At 46.0% G+C, this 23364-nt stretch overlaps 1 protein-coding gene and 1 pseudogene across 1 annotated transcript in view; one reads left to right on the top strand and one right to left on the bottom strand.

The window, feature by feature from the left end:
* Positions 1–7853: 7853 nt before the first annotated feature.
* The window catches only part of LOC124030243 (ly6/PLAUR domain-containing protein 6-like), a 47246-nt gene continuing 31735 nt past the window's right edge, over positions 7854–23364 (bottom strand). Inside the window, exons 2-5 of the mRNA XM_046341689.1 lie at positions 21288–21461; positions 15995–16093; positions 14694–14824; positions 7854–10213 (exon numbers count right to left, since the gene is read on the bottom strand). Coding sequence (XP_046197645.1) covers positions 10040–10213; positions 14694–14824; positions 15995–16093; positions 21288–21405 — 522 coding nt within the window. The 5' untranslated portion in view covers positions 21406–21461 and the 3' untranslated portion in view covers positions 7854–10039. The remainder of the gene's footprint in view (positions 10214–14693; positions 14825–15994; positions 16094–21287; positions 21462–23364) is intronic.
* Positions 12287–14104, top strand: LOC124030130 (annotated as a pseudogene).

The raw sequence follows: 23364 nt of genomic DNA on the forward strand, positions 1-23364 counted from the left end.
TGTCTGTGTGAGTGGACCAATTCAGTTTGTCTGTGATGTGTATGCCGAGGAACTTAAAACTTGCTACCCTCTCCACTACTGTTCCATCGATGTGGATAGGGGGTGTTCCCTCTGCTGTTTCCTGAAGTCCACAATCATCTCCTTAGTTTTGTTGACGTTGAGTGTGAGGTTATTGTCCTGACACCACACTCCGAGGGCCCTCACCTCCTCCCTGTAGGCCGTCTCGTCGTTGTTGGCAATCAAGCATACCACTGTTGTGTCGTCCGCAAACTTGATGATTGAGTTGGAGGCGTGCGTGGCCACGCAGTCGTGGGTGAACAGGGAGTACAGGAGAGGGCTCAGAACGCACCCTTGTGGGGCCCCAGTGTTGAGGATCAGCGGGGTGGAGATGTTGTTGCCTACCCTCACCACCTGGGGGGCGGCCCGTCAGGAAGTCCAGTACCCAGTTGTTAAAATTAGCCTAATAAAAGCTTCTAAAGCCATGACATCATTTTCTGGAATTTTCCAAGCTGTTTAAAGGCACAGTCAATTTAGTGTATGTAAACCTCTGACCCACTGGAGTTGTGATACAGTGAGTTATAAGTGAAATAATCTGTCTGTAAACAATTGTTGGAAAAATTACTTGGCTCATGCACAAAGTAGATGTCCTAACCGATTTTCCAGAACTATAGTTTGTTAACAAGAAATTTGTGGAGTGGTTAAAAAAACAAGTTTTAATGACTCCAACCTAAGTGTATGTAAACTTCCAACTTTTTTTTTATTTTTTATTAACTAGGCAAGTCAGTTAAGAACAAATTCTTATTTACAATGATGACCTACAATAATCCCAGGGTTGTCCAGGGCCAGGACGGGTGCTCTGTCTTTTCATTCTCATACCCAGAACCACTTAATCCTGTCAGACCTTCACGCCAGAGAATTCATTCAATTAAGACACAGATTAGAACAGGGGTTTGCAATGAACTACAGGACTGGGTTTTGGGCAGACAAAAGAAAACACAGCTTACCTGACATAGAGAGAGGGTGCTTCTGGGAAAGCTGCGGGGTGGGAGTGCTGGGCACAGAGAGCTTTGCAGCATGGGACATAGTTGGATCAGTAGAGCACAAATGTGTGTTGCCAAATTTGAGGTTAGACAAAAAATAAAATGCTATTTTAGTGATTTCCTTCCATACCAACTTTCATAACAAGCAGGTGTTAAAAGTTGGTTCTGTTCTTCTGTTTTACTGTAAAGGGGTCAGAGAACCCCCTCCATCTATCCGTCCGTTACGCTCTCCCTGACAAGTTGCCATGACGCAAACTTCCATAATGCATCTAAAACAGTTACAGTTCCTGGATCACTTCCAAAACCAGAAACAACACCCATAAATATGTTGGGGGTTCTCACAACATGCTTCCTTACTGTCAATGTCTTACTTCAACATCCACTTTATTGTTTCGTCGGTTACGCCTAGAGACAATATAGCTGTGCCATTTTACCACGTTCCCACGGTAATGTCTTAATTTATTGAAATCCTTCTCAGCACGGCTGACATTTTCACCACATATCGATTCCTACACTAATACTTCCTATATGCTAGAAGCATTAACAACGACAAAATCAGGGTGTTTGATCTTTAGGGCCAGGGCTCGGTTTCCCAAAAGTATCTTAAGGCTAAGTTCATGTTAGAACCTTGTGGGAAACCGGGCCCTTGGCTGTTCACTGATAATTCTAACATGCACCAAAGCCTTTCATCGATTTAAACATTTTATTCGCCAGACTCAAAAATAACTGTTTTCCTTTGACCTTTTTCTGTTCCTTTTATCAGTGGTTTGATCTGGAAAAAGTGACACGTTGAAATGATTAAGCAGTCTGAGTGAGCTGGTGATTACGGCAATTAAATAAATATGGGAAAGAGTTGGAGGATAACTTGTGTTGGTCTCCTAGGTGGGCATGGACTCTACAAAGGGGTGGGCATGGACTCTACAAAGTGGTGGGCATGGACTCTACAAAGTGGTGGGCATGGACTCTACAAAGTGGTGGGCATGGACTCTACAAAGTGGTGGGCATGGACTCTACAAAGTGGTGGGCATGGACTCTACAAAGTGGTGGGCATGGACTCTACAAAGTGGTGGGCATGGACTCTACTCTACAAAGTGGTGGGCATGGACTCTATAAAGTGGTGGGCGTGGACTCTACAAAGTGGTAGGCATGGACTCTACAAAGTGGTGGGCATGGACTCTACAAAGTGGTGGGCATGGACTCTACAAAGTGGTGGGCATGGACTCTACAAAGTGGTGGGCATGGACTCTACAAAGTGGTGGGCATGGACTCTACAAAGTGGTGGGCATGGACTCTACAAAGGGGTGGGCATGGACTCTACAAAGGGGTGGGCATGGACTCTACAAAGTGGTGGGCATGGACTCTACAAAGTGGTGGGCATGGACTCTACAAAGTGGTGGGCATGGACTCTGCAAAGTGGTGGGCATGGACTCTACAAAGTGGTGGGCATGGACTCTACAAAGTGGTGGGCATGGACTCTACAAAGTGGTAAGCATGGACTCTTCCGCACCATTGGTTAGAGCCTATAAGTAAGCATTTAAGGTCTACCTGTTGTATTCAGAGCACGTGACAAATACACTTTGATTTAATTTGATATACCGGATAGTCAAATACCTGCCAGTCATCTACCAGCTAGTCACACACCTGCTAGTCATCTACCAGATAGTCACATAACTGCTAGTCATATACCAGCTAGTCATCTACCAGCTAGTCACACACACACACACACGCACGCGCACGCACACGCACACGCACACGCACACACACACACACACACTGTAATCTCATCTGGCCTGTGCTCCAGATACACTTTTAATCCCCTTCCCTGACATTCCAGGGGGATTGTGGTTCACAGCTGACCAACCCAGTCACCAGGGCACCCATATGCCCCTGTAATTATACTCCTCCATCCACCCCCGTACCCCCATCCACCCCCCGTACCCCCCATCCACCCCTGTACCCCCCTGTACTTATGTCCCCTTCCTCTCTTTCCTGTCTCATCCTTTCCATGGATCAGCAACCATCCATAAAATCTCTGTCATGTTTGTTCACGCTCCATTCTCTGCTTCTCTACAGTTCACAACACCCCTACCAGTCCAGGTGCAACGGCTTCATCAGTCCTATCACTGTTTCATTACATCAATGTAAGAATATTAAAGATAGGATCAAATTAGCATTCGTACAAGGTAGTGTCCTAATCTCTGGCCATTTTCAGAATCACAAGCACTTCGACCTAGCTACACTGTCACCTCTTATTTAAAAAAATATATTAACCGCTCCCCCAACCCCCCCCCCTTTCAGAGGACAAATATTTTCCTCTCACTGTCAACTGTGTTTATTTTCAGCAAACTTAACGTGTGTAAATATTTGTATGAACATAACAAGATACAACAACTGAGACATAAACTGAACAAGTTCCACAGATATGTGACTAACAGAAATTGAATAATGTGAACCTGAACAAAGGGGGAGGGGTCAACAGTAACAGTCAGTATTTGGTGTGGCCACCAGCTGCATTAAGTACTGCAGTGCATCTCCTCCTCATGGGCTGCACCAGATTCGCCAGTTCTTGCTGTGAGATGTTAACCCAGTCTTCCACCAAGGCACCTGCAAGTTCCCGGACATTTCTTGGGGGAATGGCCCTAGTCCTCACCCTCCAATCCAACAGGTCCCAGACGTGCTCAATGGGATTGAGATCCGGGCTCTTTGCTGGCTATGGCAGAACACTGATATTCCTGTCTTGCAGGAAATCACGCACACAACGAGCAGTATGGCTGGTGGCATTGTCATGCTGGAAGGTCATGCAGGAAGGGTACCACATGAGGGAGGAGAATGTCTTCCCTGTAACACACAACATTGAGATTGGCTACAATGGCAACAAGCTCAGTCCGAATATGCTGTGACACACCGCCGTAGACCATGACAGACCTTCCACCTCCAAAATCGATTCATCTCCAGAGTACAGGCCTCGGTGTAACGCTCATTCCTTCAACGATTAACGCGAATCCGACCATCAGCCTTGGAGAGACATAATTGCGTCTTGTCAGTGAAGAGCACTTTTTGCCAGTCCTGTCTGGTCCAGCGACGGTCGGTTCGTGCCCACAGGCGACGTTATTGCCGGTGATGTCTGGTGAGGACCTGCCTTACAACAGGCCTACAAGCCCCCAGTCCCGCCTATTGTGGACAGTCTGAGCATTGATGGAGGAATTGTGCGTTCCTGGTGTAACTCGGCAGTTGTTGTTGCCATCCTGTACCTGTCCCGCAGGTGTGATGTTCGGATGTACCGATCCTGTGCAGGTGTTGTTACACATGGTCTGCCACTGCGAGGACGATCAACTGTCCATCCTGTCTCCCTGTAGCGCTGTCTTAGGAGTCTCACAGTATGGACATTACAATTTATTGCCCTGGCCACATCTGCAGTCCTCATGCCTCCTTGCAGCATGCCTAAGGCACATTCACGCAGATGACCAGCGACCCTGGGAATCTTTCTTTTAGTGTTTTACAGAGTCAGTAAAAAGGCCTCTTTAGTGTCCTAAGTTTTCGTAACTGTGACCTTAATTGCCTACCGTCTGTAAGCTGTTAGTGTCTTAACGACCGTTCCACAGGTGCATGTTCATGAATTGTTTATGGTTCATTGAACAAGCATGGGAAACAGTGTTCAATCCCTTTACAATGAAGATCTGTGAAGTTGGAGTTTTACAAATGATCTTTGAAAGACAGGGTCCTGAAAAAGGGATGTTTCTTTTTTTTGTTGCTGAGTTTAGATATGGAGACAATGGACAGCCTTGTTTAACTCCACTGACAAGCTATGTCAGGTAACCATGTGTACTGTAGCCTACTTTATGTCAAGTGACCATTATTGCCATTACAAGAATACCATTGCCACTGGCAACCACTTGTTTCAATGCACAGCGTCTGCTAAATGGCACAGGAATCCAGAGAGCCCTGTACTGTGCTGTGTCGTTGGGTGTTTCCCCTGCAGTGAGAGAGGACTTGATGTGTTTCCATTGCAGATCCCTCTTCCCTGAGAGTCCTCTAAGGGTAATTAAAATCTCAGCAGGTAGAAGCTGAACAGGATATGCAGCCGTGCCCTCATACAATGAGGGTCATTCTTGAAACCCTGCACCAGCCAGGCATCCGACAACCCTCAATCACAATCACTAAAAACATGTCATTTAACAACCAGGCCTAAAACAGCCCTCAATCACAACATTTATATAAGGGTCAAGCTCTATCTTTTTCCTGTTGCAGGCTTCTCTCTCTGCTCTCTCTCTCTTCTCTCCCTCTTTCTCTCTCTCTCTCTCTGCTCTCCCTCTCTCTCTCTCTCTCTCTCTGCTCTCTCTCTCTGCTCTCCCCCTCTCTCTCTCTCTGCTCTCTCTCTCTTCTCTCCCTCTTTCTCTCTCTCTCTCTCTCTCTCTCTCTCTCTCTCTCTCTCTCTCTCTCTCTCTCTCTCTCTCTCTCTCTCTCTCTCAGCTCTCCCCCTCTCTTTCTCTCTCTGCTCTCCCCCTCTCTCTCTCAGCTCTCCCCTCTCTCTCTCTCTGCCCCCCTCTCTCTCTCATGCTTCTGTATAGCTGTGGTTTCTTGTTGACTCCTCTAAACGGATGTTTCTGTGGTTCTCTTTTCCTACGGTGAGAGGCTGTGAGAGCAGATCTCTGGGCAACACAACCACTCCACCGGTCACCTTTAAATGAACAAAGATCCTGAGGCAAAAGAGAAAGAGGTTAATCCCTTTGAAAAAAAAAGGATTGGAAATGACACTGCAGGGTCTAAAGCCTGAGAACGCTATTGCTGTTTTCACTGCCCCTGAAAGAGGAGAAGGCAAAAAAAGAGAACAAGATATTTTTCTCCCACTGGCTGCCATACATATACGACGGCTGTTTCCAGATTAGGACATCACCTAAGAACCCCAGATACCACTGACGCCACCTCAGAGTGAAACCTAAAGCCTTTAGAATATTCTACAAAGTCGACTTCATTTTCGCCGCGGAGTCCATATGCGGTAGGAAGAGGACAAAGGCCCCAGGATATTAACCCCCGACTCCCCTGGAGATCTATCCAACTGGGGTCATGTTCCCAAACAACGCCTCACTATGGGAGAAGTCTGAGGCCACTTGGACCAGACCATAACTCACCATGGAGGACTTCACCCAGTCCCAACAGATTTGACTGTTGCATTGTATTTGACTGTTTGTTTTGACTGTTTGTTTTGACTGTTTGCTCAAGTAATTTGGATCTGAATTGGAACAAAGCACCACAATTCATTTTATTTTCAATGTTAAACCGTCAATTTGTCATATTTACTCTTGAATGCCTTCTCTTGAATGATGCACTTTTACCTAACGCCTATTGCTTATACTGTTGCATTCTATCCCTTTGTAGTCCAATACACCAGGTTGAGGAATGGTCGCTATGCTGATCCTCAGGGCAAGGTAGCCCTACTGGTAGTATACAGCGTACAGTATACAGCATACTACCAGTAGGGCTACCCTGCCCTGAGGATCAGCATAGCAACCATTCCTCAACCAAGGGGGACATAAACACTGTCCAGACTGAAGGGTTATTTGTTTGCTTTGCCACCCCTAAGTATTAGAACGGGGAATCGGGGGCCTGTCAGAGGCACACAGGGGCCCGATCAACACTCCAGACATGGCTTATCAGGAAGTGCTGCCGATTCTACTGATGACATGGGTCTGCTCGGTTCCGAGGAGTCATCCTCAGATGTCACTTTTATATTTATGACCACTGAAAGTTGGACGGGTAGAAAAACAAACAGATTTATAGGCACCACACTGGGGCTGGGGCTGGGGCTGGGGCTGGGGCTGGGGCTGGTGCTGGCGGCTGGGGCTGGGGCTGGGGCTGGGGCTGGGGGCTGGGACTGGGGCTGGGGGGGGGCTGGGACTGGGGCTGGGGCTGGGACTGGGGGCTGGGACTGGGACTGGGACTGGGGCTGGGGCTGGGGCTGGGGCTGGGGCTGGGGCTGGGGCTGGGGCTGGGGCTGGGGCTGGGACTGGGGCTGGGGCTGGGGCTGGGGCTGGGGCTGGGGCTGGGGCTGGGGCTGGGGCTGGGGCTGGGGCTGGGGCTGGGGCTGGGGCTGAGGCTGGGACTGGGACTGGGGCCTGGGCCGCAATTGATGGAAATTCTGCAATCTGTGGAAAAGGGATGGATATGAATAGCAATGGAATGCAGATGCATGGCAAAAATGGGACATCTATCAAATTATCCTCATCTACAGGAATCTCCCACTAATTCCTATTGTAGTGAGAGGACGAAGCGTAGTGATTGAATGCTGATTCTCTTGTCTGACTCTGAATGGGTATTCAGGCCTAGTTTGGTCAGACCATTGGTTGAATTGGTATCCAGCACTACAGTAGTATTGTTTTGTTGCTCAAATAACACTTATCTCATACGCCATTGACTAAGTGGTCATGTCTTCATCTTTAATATGAAGTTACAAAGTCATTCACGTCTATATATACAGTTATTTACAAAAACATTGCATGTAAAAAAACAGAGATGATATTTACATAATATCAATTGGCACAACATAACATGCAACAGCCACATTATCAATGTTGATAAACTCATGCAAACGCACTTGTACGGTGCTTCTCTAGAGTCAGATTAAGGCAACATCTGGCAAGATATGTTGGTGTAACAGTTTAACTTTAGACCGTCCCCTCACCCATACCCGGGCGCGAACCAGGGACCCTCTGCACACATCAACAACAGTTACCCACGAAGCATCGTTACCATCGCTCCACAAAAGCCGCGGCCCTTGCAGAGCAAGGGGAACTACTACTTCAAGGTCTCAGAGCAAGTGGCGTCACCGATTGAAACGCTATCTAGCGCGCACCACCGCTAACTAAGCTAGCGTTTCACATCCGTTACATTGGCTCTCAGGTCACAATGCAAAAGACCTTGTGAAATATTTTAAAGATAAACTCTAGTATTGCCTGATTGATTTAAAGGGGAACAACATGTTCTAGCCCTTAAAGGGATACTTCAGGATTTTGGCAATGAGGCTCTTTATCTACTTGCCCAGAGTCAGATGAACTCATGAATACCATTTTTATGACTCTTTGTCCAGTATGAAGTTTAGAGGTTATTTCGCGAGCCAATGTGAAGTAGCGTTAGCACAATGACTGGAAGTCTATAGGTATCTGCTAGCATGCTAACAGTGAAACTACCTCTAACGTCCTTCGTACTTGACACGGAGACATAAAATGGTGTCCATGAGTTCATCTGACTCTAGGGAAATAGATAAAGGGCCTCATTTCCAAAATCCCAAATAATTCCTTTGTTTACCACAATAAATAGGACCCTGTGTTTTGAGCAATCGTCACATGACCTGGATTTGAACCTTTATTTAAAGCTGCCCCCTTTTTCTGTTTATTTCAGATGGTCCAGAACCATCCTCAGACAAATGCAAATCGGGTGCAATCCTCATTTCTGGATAAGCTCAGAATACAGGATAAAATCTTGCTATGATAGTGGACAACACAAGGCCCGCCATAAAAAAACTGAATGTAATTTATCAAATGTGAACAGAGCAGACTACAGTAGATAAAAAAGTTTGCCATCTGTAAATCACGCTTCACTCTTTTCCTCTTAGCATTTGCCTGTAAGTGCTACTGAACAGACAGCAGAGATGGAGGCTTGCACACCTTGGTTCAAATCCCATTTGAAATGACGGGTCTCCTCTATGTCTCGGGCGGTCAGCCTAAACAAATCATAAAAACCTGGAGAACAATAACACTGTATTTGCTTACTCTGCATTTTTCTCGCCCAGCCAGGCAGCCACGCCGGCCAACAAAGACTGATGGATGACAAACATGTCACGAAACACCGTATAAACACCAGAGGTATGTGTCACGAGAACGGAAAACATTAAAACAGGGGTGAGTAAAAGACTGAAGAGCATCCTGTGTGGCTCAGTTGGTTGAGCAACGCCAAGGTTGTGGGTTTGATTCCCACAGGGGACAAGTATGAAAATATATGCACTTCCTACTGTAAGGAGCGCTGGTTAAGAGCAAATGTAATGTAGTATCAGTAAATAATGGTGTCATGCATTGTTTCCTCTCACTAAAACTGCAGTTAAGTGTTAGAATTACAGTACAGCTCCCGAAGCCTAGCCCAAGTGCTGTGCTTAGCTATGGGGGTAGCTTACTGTACTGTACGGAAAGTCTGATTTGTTTTTCATCATCGGAAAATGTTAAGCCAAAATAGACCTGTAATTAACTTGAATCCTTTTTAAGGTTTGAGGAAATAGTTTTTCCACAACAGAAACACCACCTCATGCAAAGCGTTCTACGTTTGTTTGATGGGCACCAGGCTCTCATTCCGTTGTTAAAAAGACTCTCCACATACTACACATAAAAACATGAGCAGTGCCTATGTTATCTGTTCCACTTGACCTAAATGCTAACATTTCACACATACATATTCACTGTCTAACAACCATGTTCCTTAAAAAAATAAATACTATGTATATGTACATAATGTGTCAAACATACAACATGGGGAACTGACTCACAAATGTGAAAACATAAAAACACATAAAAGGTTCAAGCAGACTAATCCTCACAGAAGCTGCTGTCTGTCTGTTATTCTTCCTCATCACTGGGAAATATTGCAGCTTTTACAATGACCTATAGCCTACTGACGAGTCCAAACACGCCACCGTTTCACCTCCTTCTGTCCCTGTGCAGAAGACTAGTATGTCATACTGTGATATGTAGTATGTTTGATCCTTCACGATTGACAGCCATATTGCCTATTTCAGAAGCAGTGTCGAGCTCTAAGTGCTTGTTTTATTGAGGCCCTGCATAACGATGAAAGATAATCAAAACTGGTTTCCTATTGAATTAAAAGGGAAATAAATTGTCCAAAACCTGCAGTGAGTCCTTTCTCCATCGGGTGTATATTGGGTCCATCTAATCGTATCAGACCTTCAACTGTTAAATAAAATGCTATATATATATGTGTGTGTTTCTCTCCACTGGTCAGACATAGGTGGAGATGAGCAGTGTGAAGTAGAGCAGGCTGGATGTTAGTGTGTAGCACTGTGAGAGCCCTGTGGTGCCGCTGAGGGGTGAGGTGGTGGCGAACACAGCCTCCGTCACGTTCCAGGGGAGCGGAAGGTTACAGATGTTCCCCTCACAGCATGCTGTGCAAACCTAAGGAGAACAGTTTCACCATTAGATACATCTCTCTCTCTCTCTCTCTCTCTCTCTCTCTCTCTCTCTCTCTCTCTCTCTCTCTCTCTCTCTCTCTCTCTCTCTCTCTCTCTCTCTCCTCTCTCCCTCTCTCTCCCTCTCCCTCTCCCTCTCCCTCCCTCCCTCCCTCCAGTGGAATCAATTTCAGGTTTCCATTTTTACTAACAGACATTGGGCCTTTAGTATAGCCTTTGATAGACATATAGTCTACAGTATTGAATATGGCGTTTACTTCTAAAGGGAATGCTCCTTTTGAAATGTTTCACACATCCTTTCATAAAGTTAATGTCCAGCTTTTATATAAGGGTCAAGCTCTATCTTTTCCTGTTGCAGGATTCTCTCTCTGCTCTCTCTCTCACTCTCTCTCTCCTTCTCTCTCTCTACACTCCCCCTCTCTCGCTCTGCACTTTCTCTCTCTCTACTCTCCCTCTCACTCTCTCTCTCCTTCTCTCTCTCTACACTCCCCCTCTCTCGCTCTGCACTCTCTCTCTCTCTCTGCTCTCCCTCTCTCTCTCTGCACACTCTCTCTCTCTGCTCTCCCTCTCACTCTCTCTCTCCTTCTCTCTCTACGCTCCCTCTCTCTCGCTCTGCACTCTCTCTCTCTCTCTGCTCTCCCTCCCTCTCTCTCTCTCTCTCTCTACGCTCCCTCTCTCTCGCTCTGCGCGCTCTCTCTCTCTCTGCGCTCTCTCTCTCTGCTCTCCCTCTCTCTCTCTCTGCGCTCTCTCTCCCTCTTTCTCTCTCTCCCCCTCTCTCTCTCCCCTCTCTCTCTCTGCACTCCCCCCTCTCTCTCTGCTCTCTCTCTCTCTCTCTCTCCCTCCCTCTCTCTCTGCTCTCTCTCTCTCTCTCTCTCTCTCTCTGCTCTCTCTCTCCTCTCTGTCTCCCCTCTCTCTCTCTCCCCCTCTCTCTCTGCACTCCTCCCCTCTCTCTCTCTCTCTGCTCTCTCTCTCTCCTCTCTCTCTCTCCCCCCTCTCTCTCTCTCCCCCCTCTCTCTCTCTGCTCTCTCTCTCCCCTCTCTCTCTCCTCTCTGTCTCCCTTCTCTCTCTCTCCATGGGAATCATGCAGACTTCCGAGGTTGTGAGGACACACCTTTCACCAGGGATTAGAATGGCAGTGTACTGGAGTGAGCACTGTGGAGGATCTCCAGATGAACTCAAAAGCACCGTTAAGTGGTGGTGACATGGACAGGGCTGTAACATAAAGGGACATTTTCACCTAGTCTGACCCTGGTTATTGACCCCCCGGCCAATATTAAGTAAATATTATTTGAAGTACTACTTAAGTAGTTTTGGGGGAATCTGTACTTGACTTTACTATTTATATTTTTGACAACTTTTACTTTTACTTTACTATATTCATAAAGAAAATAATGTAATTTTTACTCTATACATTTTCCTTGACACAAAAAAAGTACTCTTTACATTTGTAATACTTTGCAGGACAGGAAAATGGTCCAATTCATACATGTATCAAGAGAACATCCCTGGTCATCCCTACTGTCTCTGATCTGGCATACTCACTAAGCGCGCATTCTTCATTTGTAAATAATGTCTGAGTGTGCCTCCAGTTTATCAATAAAAAAAAGTTTTTTTAAATGGTGCCTGTCTGGTTTGCTTAATAAGATTTTTTTCTTATTTTCCAAGTAAGAAAATGGCATGCCCAAGGTCAACCAGAATAATTACACCAGAGAAACCCCTATCCTCCCAACACCAGGCCAAACTATTCCCCTCTTCCCATCTTGAATCTAACCTCCCAACACTATTCCCCTTATTCACATATGTCAGAGTCAAGGCCCGCGGGCCACATCCGGCCCGCGAGAAGGTTTTTTACGGCCCCTGGGATGATCTTGATTTATTATTAGAACCGGCCCGCAGACCGCAGCAAGCCGGCAGCCCGCAGATCTTTTACACGCACCAATACTACATTTCCCACAATGCAACGGTGACGCACCGAGCAGTAGGCTGCTTCATTTCAATATTTATTGGCACAGCAGTTGTCAGCATCACAGTAAAATTAACTTTCAGATACCCATCAAAAATGGCAAAACGGAAGGTGGACACTGAGAACCGGGGTTTCAAACAAGGTGGGAGTCGGAGTATTTGTTCACGGAGGTAGCTGGAAAACCTGTGTGTCTTCTGTGTGGAGAAAGTGTGGCGGTACTGAAAGAGTATAATCTGAGACGACATTATGAAACGAAACACGCGGACAAAAACAAGAATATGGACATGGAACAAAGGCTACAAAAGGCAGAGGAATTAAAACGAGGCCTCAAATCTCGACAGGCTCTGTTCAAAAAAGCCAAATCACAAGGCCAGGCTGCTGTCAAGGCCAGTTTTATTTTGGCAGAAGAGATCGCTAAATCAGCCCGGCCATTTACGGAGGGGATTTCATCAAAAACTGCATGATTAAAGTTTGTGACGAAGTTTGCCCAGAAAAAAGGCAACTCTTTTTAAATGTGAGTCTGAGCAGAAACACCATTGCCGAGAGAGTAGACCAGTTGTCCATCAATCTAAAAGAGCAGCTTGTGAAAAAGGGAAAAGATTTCATTGCATATTCCTTGGCTGTGGATGAGAGCACCGACATTTCTGACATTGCCCAGTTGTCAATTTTCATCCGCGGAGTGGACTCCAGCCTAAGCGTGACAGAGGAGTTTTTGGCTTTACGTCCTATGCATGGCACAACTACGGGGCATGATTTGTATGAAGAGGTGTCAAGATGTGTAAATGAGATGGAGCTGCCTTGGGAAAAACTCGTGGGTTTGACAACCGACGGAGCACCTGCGATGTGTGGACACAGGAGCGGACTGGTGGCTAAGATACGGGAAAAGATGCAAGAGGAAAACGCGACAGGTGAGCTGACAGCTTATCATTGTATCATACACCAGGAAGCGTTGTGCGGTAAAGCCTTGAAAATGGAGCATGTAATGAGCATCATCACGCGCACAGTTAACTTTATCAGAGCCAAAGGTTTGAATCACCGCCAGTTCAAGGCATTTCTGACGGAGTTAGAAACGGAGCATGGTGATTTGCCTTATCACACAGAGGTGCGATGGCTAAGCCAGGGAAAGGTGCTTCAAAGATGTTTCGAGCTTCGTGAGGAGATTTGTCTGTTCTTGGACAGCAAAGGGAAAGACACAACACAACTCCGAGACGAAATGTTTCTGTGTGAAATGGCTTTTCTGTGTGACATTACGAGTCATCTGAATGCAATGAACTTGCAGCTGCAGGGTCGGGATCGTGTCATCTCTGATATGTACAGTACAGTGAAGGCATTTAAAACCAAACTGACTCTGTGGGAGACGCAGATGCGGAAAGAAAATTTGAGCCACTTTCCCAGCTGCCAGACCATGAAAGAGAAGCTCTCTACCAGTGCGTTCCCGAGCGCACAGTTGGCTGATAAAATAGGTATGCTTGCCGCTGACTTTCGACGCCGATTTGCTGACTTTGAAGCACAAAAAGCAGGTTGGAACTGCTCGGTAACCCATTTGCTGTTGACGTGGAAAGCTCACCACCAAACCTCCAAATGGAGTTGATTGACCTCCAATGCAATGATGCACTGAGGGCAAAATATGCGGCAGTGGGTGCTGCGGAGTTCGCCCGTTTCCTCCCCGACACAATGCCCCAGCTGCGCATCCAGGCTGCTCAAACGTTGTCTATGTTTGGCAGCACATACCTGTGTGAACAACTGTTTTCTTTGATGAACTTGAACAAAACATCACACAGAAGTCGACTTACTGCTGAACACCTCCACTCAATTCTGAGGATTTCCTCAGCTCAGAGCCTTACCCCGAACATTGATGAACTTGTGGAAAAGATGGGACACCACCAAGTATCACCCTCAACCTCAAACAAGTGAACATTACTGTGCAATCACATATTTAGAGTTTTTACTCAGTTCAAGTTTAAAAGTTAAAGTTTAATATTTGTTTTCACTGCATGTTACTTCTCCTTAAACAAAGTGTTGTTTTTGATTAATAGATTTTTGCACTTTATTTTATTGTATTTCAATCCAATTATATTTTAAAAATATTTCAGTTGAGTGGATGATAGAAAATTGCTATTATTGTTTTTTTCTTTGAAGTAAATTTAGCCCACTTTTGCTAAAATAGAAAATATAGGCTACTGAATACCGGTTTCTTTCATTTAATGTTCATGTTATGGGGATTTTTATATAAAGGAAATTTGTCTTTTGTGTCTGTTGAAAATTAAAGATTACTGACAGAGCCATAAGAAAATATTGCTTTATTTATCTGATCATATTGGAATATATTTGTTAGGTTTTCAGTAGGTTCAATTAGGTTCACTAGACTATATGCGTCATTTAAAAAATTTTCAATGAACATTCGAACAGTCCGGCCCTCGGCTTGTAGCTAAATTTTTTATTTGGCCCTCCGTCCATTTGACTTTGACACCCCTGCCCTTATTGAACACTCCCCACTCCTTACCCTGGTTCCTTCATTGTCTTCTTCAGAGCATCCAGTGGAGAGGCAGTCTCCCAAAGCCACACAACGCTTTGTCACAGAGACACTGTCCCCCTCCATGTCCATCTTGTGCTGCGTGTAACAGTATCTAGCCTCTGTTGAGAATAATAAAGATAGTAAATAAGACCACAGACTAACTCCATCTAACGCATCTGCCAAACGATATCTGAATTGACACCTCTGCCATACGGTATCTGAATTGACACCCCTGCCATACGGTATCTGAATTGACACCTCTGCCATACAGTATCTGAATTGACACCTCTGCCATACGGTATCTGAATTGACACCTCTGCCATACAGTATCTGAATTGACACCTCTGCCATACAGTATCTGAATTGACACCTCTGCCATACAGTATCTGAATTGACACCTCTGCCATACGGTATCTGAATTGACACCTCTGCCATACAGTATCTGAATTGACACCTCTGCCATACAGTATCTGAATTGACACCTCTGCCATACAGTATCTGAATTGACACCTCTGCCATGCGGTATCTGAATTGACACCTCTGCCATACAGTATCTGAATTGACACCTCTGCCATACAGTATCTGAATTGACACCTCTGCCATACAGTATCTGAATTGACACCTCTGCCATACAGTATCTGAATTGACACCTCTGCCATACAGTATCTGATTTGACACCTCTGCCATACGGTATCTGAATTGACACCCCTGCCATACGGTATCTGAATTGACACCTCTGCCATACAGTATCTGAATTGACACCTCTGCCATACGGTATCTGAATTGACACCTCTGCCATACAGTATCTGAATTGACACCTCTGCCATACGGTATCTGAATTGACACCCCTGCCATACAGTATCTGAATTGACACCCCTGCCATACAGTATCTGAATTGACACCTCTGCCATACGGTATCTGAATTGACACCTCTGCCATACGGTATATGATATACTCCAAAGTGACACATGACTGTAGGTCACCTTGGTCACTTAGTATCACACCCACTAAAACCTGGAGGAAATGCCAATCATACCATGTTACACAGTGCATTCCAGGCAGTTTAGGTCAAGCACAGCATCTCTCTATCCAACAATCTATGAAGCTGTTATTCATACAAAGAATGTGTCTTGTCTAGGGCTTGGCCACAGTAACTTATTAGTCCTTAAGAGAGTGCTGTAAATCTGGCCTGATTTACACATCGAGTATTACTTCCTGAGCTTAAAGTCCTAATGTATTCATCAACAGTGCTGAGAAGAACAATGGTTTGTCCTAGTGGTCTGACTCACCTTGTGGGCAGTACAGGTCTGGCGCCCAGCGATTACACTCATAGTTGTCAGGTGCTTCTTCACAGGTGAAGCACTTGAACCCGCCTGGGAATGGAGTAGCTGCGGAAACATACACACACTTAGAAGGGGTCATGCACAGGGCACTGGGACAGCCATAACGAATCACCTTAACAGACATGAATAAGCTATATACAGAGGTTCTGAAACATGTAATAAGTTATACACTGAGTATACAAAACATTAGGAACGTGATCGACTGACCAGGTGAATCCAGGTGATCCCTTATTAATGTCACTTGTTAAATCCACCTCAATCAGTGTAGATGAAGGGGAGGAGACCGTTTAAATAATGATTTTTAAGCTTTGAGACAATTGAGACATGGGTTGTGCCATTCAGAGGGTGAATGGGCAAGACAAAATATTTAAGTGCCTTTGGTAGTAAGGGTCAGGCGCACCGGTTTGAGTGTGTCGAGAACTGCAATGTTGCTGGGTTTTTCATGCTCAACAGTTTTCTGTGTGCATCAAGAATGCTCCACCACCCAAAGGACATCCAGCCAATTTGACACAACTGTGGTAAGCATTGGAGTCAACATGGGCCAGCATCCCAGTGGAACACTTGACATCTTGTAGAGTCCATGCCCTGACGAATTGAGGCTGTTCTAAGAGCAAAAGGGGCTGCCACTCAATAGTAGGAAGATGTTCCTAATGTTTTGTACACTCAGTGTATACAGAGGTTCTGAAATATTGAATAAGATTTGCAAGTTCATACCATAAACTGTGTTAATAACATCCGTTTAGGAAATCTGGCTAGAAAAATATGAAACATCTGGATAATTAAGATGGATAAAAAGGTTTGGAATGCATCGAAGGCCTTATTTTGGATTGGTTTAATATAGTCACACTTCTAATATGGACTCTGAGAAACCATTGTCTGGGGGAACTCAGTCCTTCCAAACATATACTGTAGTTTAATCTATCTCTCTTTATAGCTGTTATCATCAGCCAAGCCATTTATCTCTCTCCCACAATTGTTCTCATATAGACCTATAGTGTCAAGTACAGTTTAACCCATCATGCACTCTGCTAATCGAGTAAAACACTAAGACTAAGAGCATGTAGCCCAGTTGCTCCCTTCCCTTCTCAATTATTGGTCCCCAGAGGTTGGAAAATGTCCATGGAGGCCATATGTTGTGAGCAAACAGACGAGGAAGCTGTTAGTCTTTCCAATTTCGCACCATTACATTAATCTAATTGGCCAGGTCCACACCCTTCCCTAGTGACAGCTGAAGGTCTGCAAAGCAGGCAAACATCATTTAGATACTGCCATGTTATGTCTAGTTAGACCATGATACCACCATGCCATGTCTAGCTAGACCACGATACCGCCTTGCCATGTCTAGCTAGACCACGATACCACCATGCCATGTCTAGCTAGACCACGATACCGCCTTGCCATGTCTAGCTAGACCACGATACCACCATGCCATGTCTAGCTAGACCACGATACCGCCTTGCCATGTCTAGCTAGACCACGATACCACCATGCCATGTCTAGCTAGACCATGATACCGCCTTGCCATGTCTAGCTAGACCATGATACCGTCTTGCCATGTCTAGCTAGACCATGATACTGCCTTGCCATGTCTAGCTAGACCATGATACCGCCTTGCCATGGTTAGCTAAATCATGATACCGCCTTGCCATGTCTAGCTAGACCATGATACCGCCTTGCCATGGTTAGCTAAATCATGATACCGCCTTGCCATGTCTAGCTAGACCATGATACTGCCTTGCCATGTCTAGCTAGACCACGATACCACCATGCCATGTCTAGCTAGACCATGATACCGCCTTGCCATGTCTAGCTAAATCATGATACCGCCTTGCCATGTCTAGCTAGACCATGATACCGCCTTGCCGTGGCTAGCTAGACCATGGTATATCTTTGTAATGGCTAGCTAGACCATGATACTGCCTTGCCATGGCTAGCTAGCTAGACCTTGATACCGTCTTGCCATGGCTAGCTAGACCATGATACCGCCTTGCCATGGCTAGCTAGACCATGATACTGCCTTGCCATGGCTAGCTAGCTAGACCATGACACCGCCTTGCCATGGCTAGCTAGCTAGACCATGACACCGCCTTGCCATGGCTAGCTAGACCACGATACTGCCTTGTCATGGCTAGCTAGACCATGATAATGCCTTCCCATGGCTAGCTAGACCATGATACTGCCTTACCGTGGCTAGCTAGCTAGACCATGATATCTCCTTCCCATGGCTAGCTAGACCATGATACTGCCTTGCCATGTCTAGCTAAATCATGATACTGCCTTGCCATGGCTAGCTAGACCATGATACTGCCTTGCCATGGCTAGCTAGACCATGATATCTTTGTAATGGCTAGCTAGACCATGATACTGCTCCTTCATCTCCCTAGAAATCTGTCCGTCTTGCCATATCTAGCTCCCCATGATACCCTCCTTGCCATGGCTAGCTAGACCATGATACTGCACACCATGGCTAGCTAGCTACACCATGACACCGCACACACCATGGCTAGCTAGCTAGACCATGACACCGCACACCATGGCTAGCTAGACCACGATACTGCACAACACTAGCTACACCATGATAATGCCTTCCATGGCTAGCTAGACCATGATACACTCACGCACACCACTAGCTAGCTAGACCATGATATCTCCTTCCCATGGCTAGCTAGACCATGATACTGCCTTTGCCATGGCTAGGTAGACCATGATACTGCCTTGCCATGGCTAGCTAGACCATGATACTGCCTTGCCATGGCTAGCTAGACCATGATACTGCCTTGCCATGGCTATCTAGCTAGACTACTCCTTCATCTCCCCAGGAAATCTGTCTCGTTACCATATCACTCCCTATGCAGCCCTGTTTCTCAGACACACACACACACTGACACACACACACACATGACCACACACCTGGGGAGAGTTACACACACACACACACCATAATCTACACTTATACCTGGCATATGTCCTTCTCACAGGCCTACACAACTACACAATCTGTTGTTCACTGACTCATGTATACACTCACGCACACACACAGCTACCCACACAAGCCAACTAACTTGCGTACACACACACACCAAATCCCCAGTGGGGCTAGAGGGGTGGCCTCGAGCCGACACAGATATCTCCAGTATCCCGGAAACCTGATCCCGGGAGTTCTGTCTCTCTGTGATGAAAGAGACACAGATCTTAAGAGTTTGCTTTCTGGCTATGCAGGGGCCTGTTTCTGAGACGTGGGAGGGCTGACCTCTAACATGACCGCGGCCTGGGGAGAGTTAGGGTTGTTTCAGACCATAATCTAGCGGCTTATACCTGGCATATGTCCTTCTCAGAGGCCTACAGTATAGTGACCCCGTCTGTTGTTGTACACTGACTGGGATGAGGGGAGGGCCAGGGGAGAAAGAGAGAGTGAGAGGGAGAGTGACAGATTGACAGAGAGAGAGAGAGAAAGCGTGAGAGAGAGAGAGAGAGAGAGAGAGAGAGAGAGAGAGAGAGAGAGAGAGAGAGAGAGAGAGAGAGAGAGAGAGAGAGAGAGAGAGAGAGAGAGAGAGAAAGCATGAGAGAGAGAGAGAGAGAGAGAGAGAGAGAGAGAGAGAGAGAGAGAGAGAGAGAGAGAGAGAGAGAGAGAGAGAGAGAGAGAGAGAGAAAGTTGTGGCTTGGGAACATGATCTAATTGACACTGAGGACCAATTAGTGAGCGTCCACATTCTGGCCACGCTGGAACATTCTGTTCGGGTCATAAGGACAGCCAAAGGACAATAATCAATCAGTTACCCTCAGCTGAGTCTTGTTGATCATCATCACATTGCTGGTTCATGCCACTAGAATTCTAATCCACATGACAGTTATTTGCTGTTAGAATTGTCTTTGATTTGTTGATAATGGAAGTCAGTAATATCATACACAATAAGAGACAAAGCCACAGTGCTGTAAAAAAAAACATGTGTCCCCTTTCAGATTTTCTCCACTTTTGCATATTTTTTTATACTGAATGATCTTCAAGCAAAACCTAATATTAAATAAATGGAACCTGAGTTTACAAATAACAAACAAATATATATATATATATACTTATTTTATTTATTCAATAAACAATGTTATGCAACACCCAATTCCCCTGTGTGAAAAAGTAATGACCCCCTTACACTAAGTAACTGGTTGTACCACCTTTAGCTACAATGACTGCAACCAAATGCTTCCTGTAGTTGTTGATCAATCTCTCACATTGCTGTGGAGAAATTTCGGGCCAACTCTTCCATGCAGAACTGGTTTAACTCAGCGACATTTGTGGGTTTTCAAACATGAACTGCTTGTTTTAAGCCCTGCCACAACATCTCAATTGGGATTAGGTCTGGACTTTGACAAGACCATTTCAAAACTTCAAATTTGTTGACCATTTTCATGTCGACTTGATTGTGTGTTTTGGATCGTCTTGCTGCATGACTCAGCTGAGCTTCAGCTCAGACAGATGGCCTGACATTCTCCTGTAGAATTCTCTGATACAGAGCAGAATTCATGGTTCCTTCTATTAAGGCAAGTTGTCCAGGTCCTGAGGCAGCAAAGCATCCCCAAACCATCACCACCACCACCATGCTTCAGCGTTGGTATGAGGTTCTTACTGTGGAATGCAGTGTTTGGTTTTCGGCAGACATAATGGAACCCACCTCATCCAAAAAGTTAACTCAAGTTTGCCAAAAAGCACCTGGATGATCATCAAGACTCTTGGAAGAACGTTCTATAGACAGATGAGACAAAAGTATACCTTTTTGGATGACATGGAAATATTAAATAGCCATCAATAACATATAGATGCCAATATACAGTGTGTAAAATGTTGCTAATGGGTGGATGAGACTAAAGAGGGCAGAAAGCACTGACAACATGGGGCGTCTGACTGCCCAGTAGCTATGCACGGAGTCACGTGACCCTACACCTCAGATCAACGAGACGTGCCTGGTGGTGCAAAGGGGTGGGGGGGTGGAGAAGGGTGTGGCGGGGTGCAGAGGGGTGGGGCGGCAGCAGACCGTTGCTGTGCCAGCTGTGGATCTGTCTGGTTAGGCTGGGTTCACTGGATACCCCAAACTGCTATTCATACATAGCATAGCCTCTGACCCACTTTTTCATAACCCTTAAATAGATTCTCCAGTACTTTTGTTTACTTTTTTAGCAAATAGTCCTGAAAGTAGGCTCCCGAGCCAAAAGTGGTCCCCAAAAATATAATAATAAAAACTATTACTTGAGGGATGGAGGTAGATGATATCCTGTTCTGTGAAGTCCTTTGATTGTGTCATTTTCAGCCAATCAGCGAGGACCATCAGCAGTAGGACCCAGGCCACTGCAGGCCAGGGTTCCATTGCTGGCCGCGGCTTCACACATGCAGGTCTCCGATTGGACAACAACACGATGACACCTGCAGAGGAAAAGAGAGCCCACATGTAACCCGATTCTTAGTTAAAGTACCTGTTTGAGTCTATATAAAATCATGCTTCATTTTGCACAATGCAGACAATCCCTTTGGGTGTCTGATCAAGGCTTCCTGACTGCCTATCCCAACTACATGCCATGGAACAGTGACCCATGGGTGTCTCCAGCCCTATTGGAAAACACAGAGGAAAGCCACTAGACATCCACCAGACCAGAAACAACAGAGTATTACATTACAACTGTGTCCGAAATGGCATCCTTTTTCCTATGTAGTGCACTACTTTTGACCAGGGCCTGTACGTCTTTAGTCAAAAGTAGTGCACTGCATATGGAATTGGGTGCCAGTTGGGACGCAACCTACATCTTTTATCCCCCAAAGTCAAACATCTCCTCACGAGTTCCAAGGACAGTCTACCAGGGACCAGGCCAGATGCATCATCAGCCCTCATACAGTTTTCATTCTGATCAAGCTCAGTCTTAGCGCAGGGAGAAAAGAGTAACAGAGCTAGACATGGATTAACAGTTGGAAGAGTAATAAACGGTGGATGCACGCAACAATGTCTTGCAGGCCAAGGATGTCACAGATGACACCTAACATATTTTGAATAAGATATTTCAAGGTATCAATTGAGAATAGTCTAATCTTGGGCACATTAAAGACACACCCCTCTACAGAAAGTCCTTTTCTCAGAGTGTTTTTTAAATGTATTTATTTATTTAACCTTTATTTAACTAGGCAATTCAGTTAAGAAAAAAATCTTATTTACCTTTGTCACGTTCTGACATTTATTTCCTTTGTTACAATCTCCACCCGGCACAGCCAGAAGAGGACTGGCCACCCTACATAGCCTGGTTCCTCTCTAGGTTTCTTCCTAGGTTTTGGCCTTTCTAGGGAGTTTTTCCTAGCCACCGTGCTTCTACACCTGCATTGCTTGCTGTTTGGACAAGAGGAATACCTATGTGAGAATGCTGTTCATCGACTACAGCTCGGCATTCAACACCATAGTACCCTCCAAGCTCGTCATCAAGCTCGAGACCCTGGGTCTCGACCCCGCCCTGTGCAACTGGGTACTGGACTTCCTGACGGGCCGCCCCCAGGTGGTGAGGGTAGGCAACAACATCTCCTCCCCGCTGATCCTCAACACGGGGGCCCCACAAGGGTGCGTTCTGAGCCCTCTCCTGTACTCCCTGTTCACCCACGACTGCGTGGCCACGCACGCCTCCAACTCAATCATCAAGTTTGCGGACGACACAACAGTGGTAGGCTTGATTACCAACAACGACGAGACGGCCTACAGGGAGGAGGTGAGGGCCCTTGGAGTGTGGTGTCAGGAAAATAACCTCACACTCAACGTCAACAAAACTAAGGAGATGATTGTGGACTTCAGGAAACAGCAGAGGGAACACCCCTATCCACATCGATGGAACAGTAGTGGAGAGGGTAGCTAGTTTTAAGTTCCTCGGCATACACATCACAGACAAACTGAATTGGTCCACTCACACTGACAGCGTTGAAGAAGGCGCAGCAGCGCCTATTCAACCTCAGGAGGCTGAAAAATTCGGCTTGTCACCAAAAGCACTCACAAACTTCTACAGATGCACAATTCCTGGCGGGCTGTATCACCGCCTGGTACGGCAACTGCTCCGCCCTCAACCGTAAGGCTCTCCAGAGGGTAGTGAGGACTGCACAACGCATCACCGGGGGCAAACTACCTGCCCTCCAGGACACCTACACCACCCGTTGTTACAGGAAGGCCATAAAGATCATCAAGGACATCAACCACCCGAACCACTGCCTGTTCACCCCGCTATCATCCAGAAGGCGAGGTCAGTACAGGTGCATCAAAGCTGGGACCGAGAGACTGAAAAACAGCTTCTATCTCAAGGCC

This window comes from Oncorhynchus gorbuscha, linkage group LG01 (assembly GCF_021184085.1).
Source record: "Oncorhynchus gorbuscha isolate QuinsamMale2020 ecotype Even-year linkage group LG01, OgorEven_v1.0, whole genome shotgun sequence".
Lineage (NCBI taxonomy): Eukaryota > Metazoa > Chordata > Actinopteri > Salmoniformes > Salmonidae > Oncorhynchus > Oncorhynchus gorbuscha.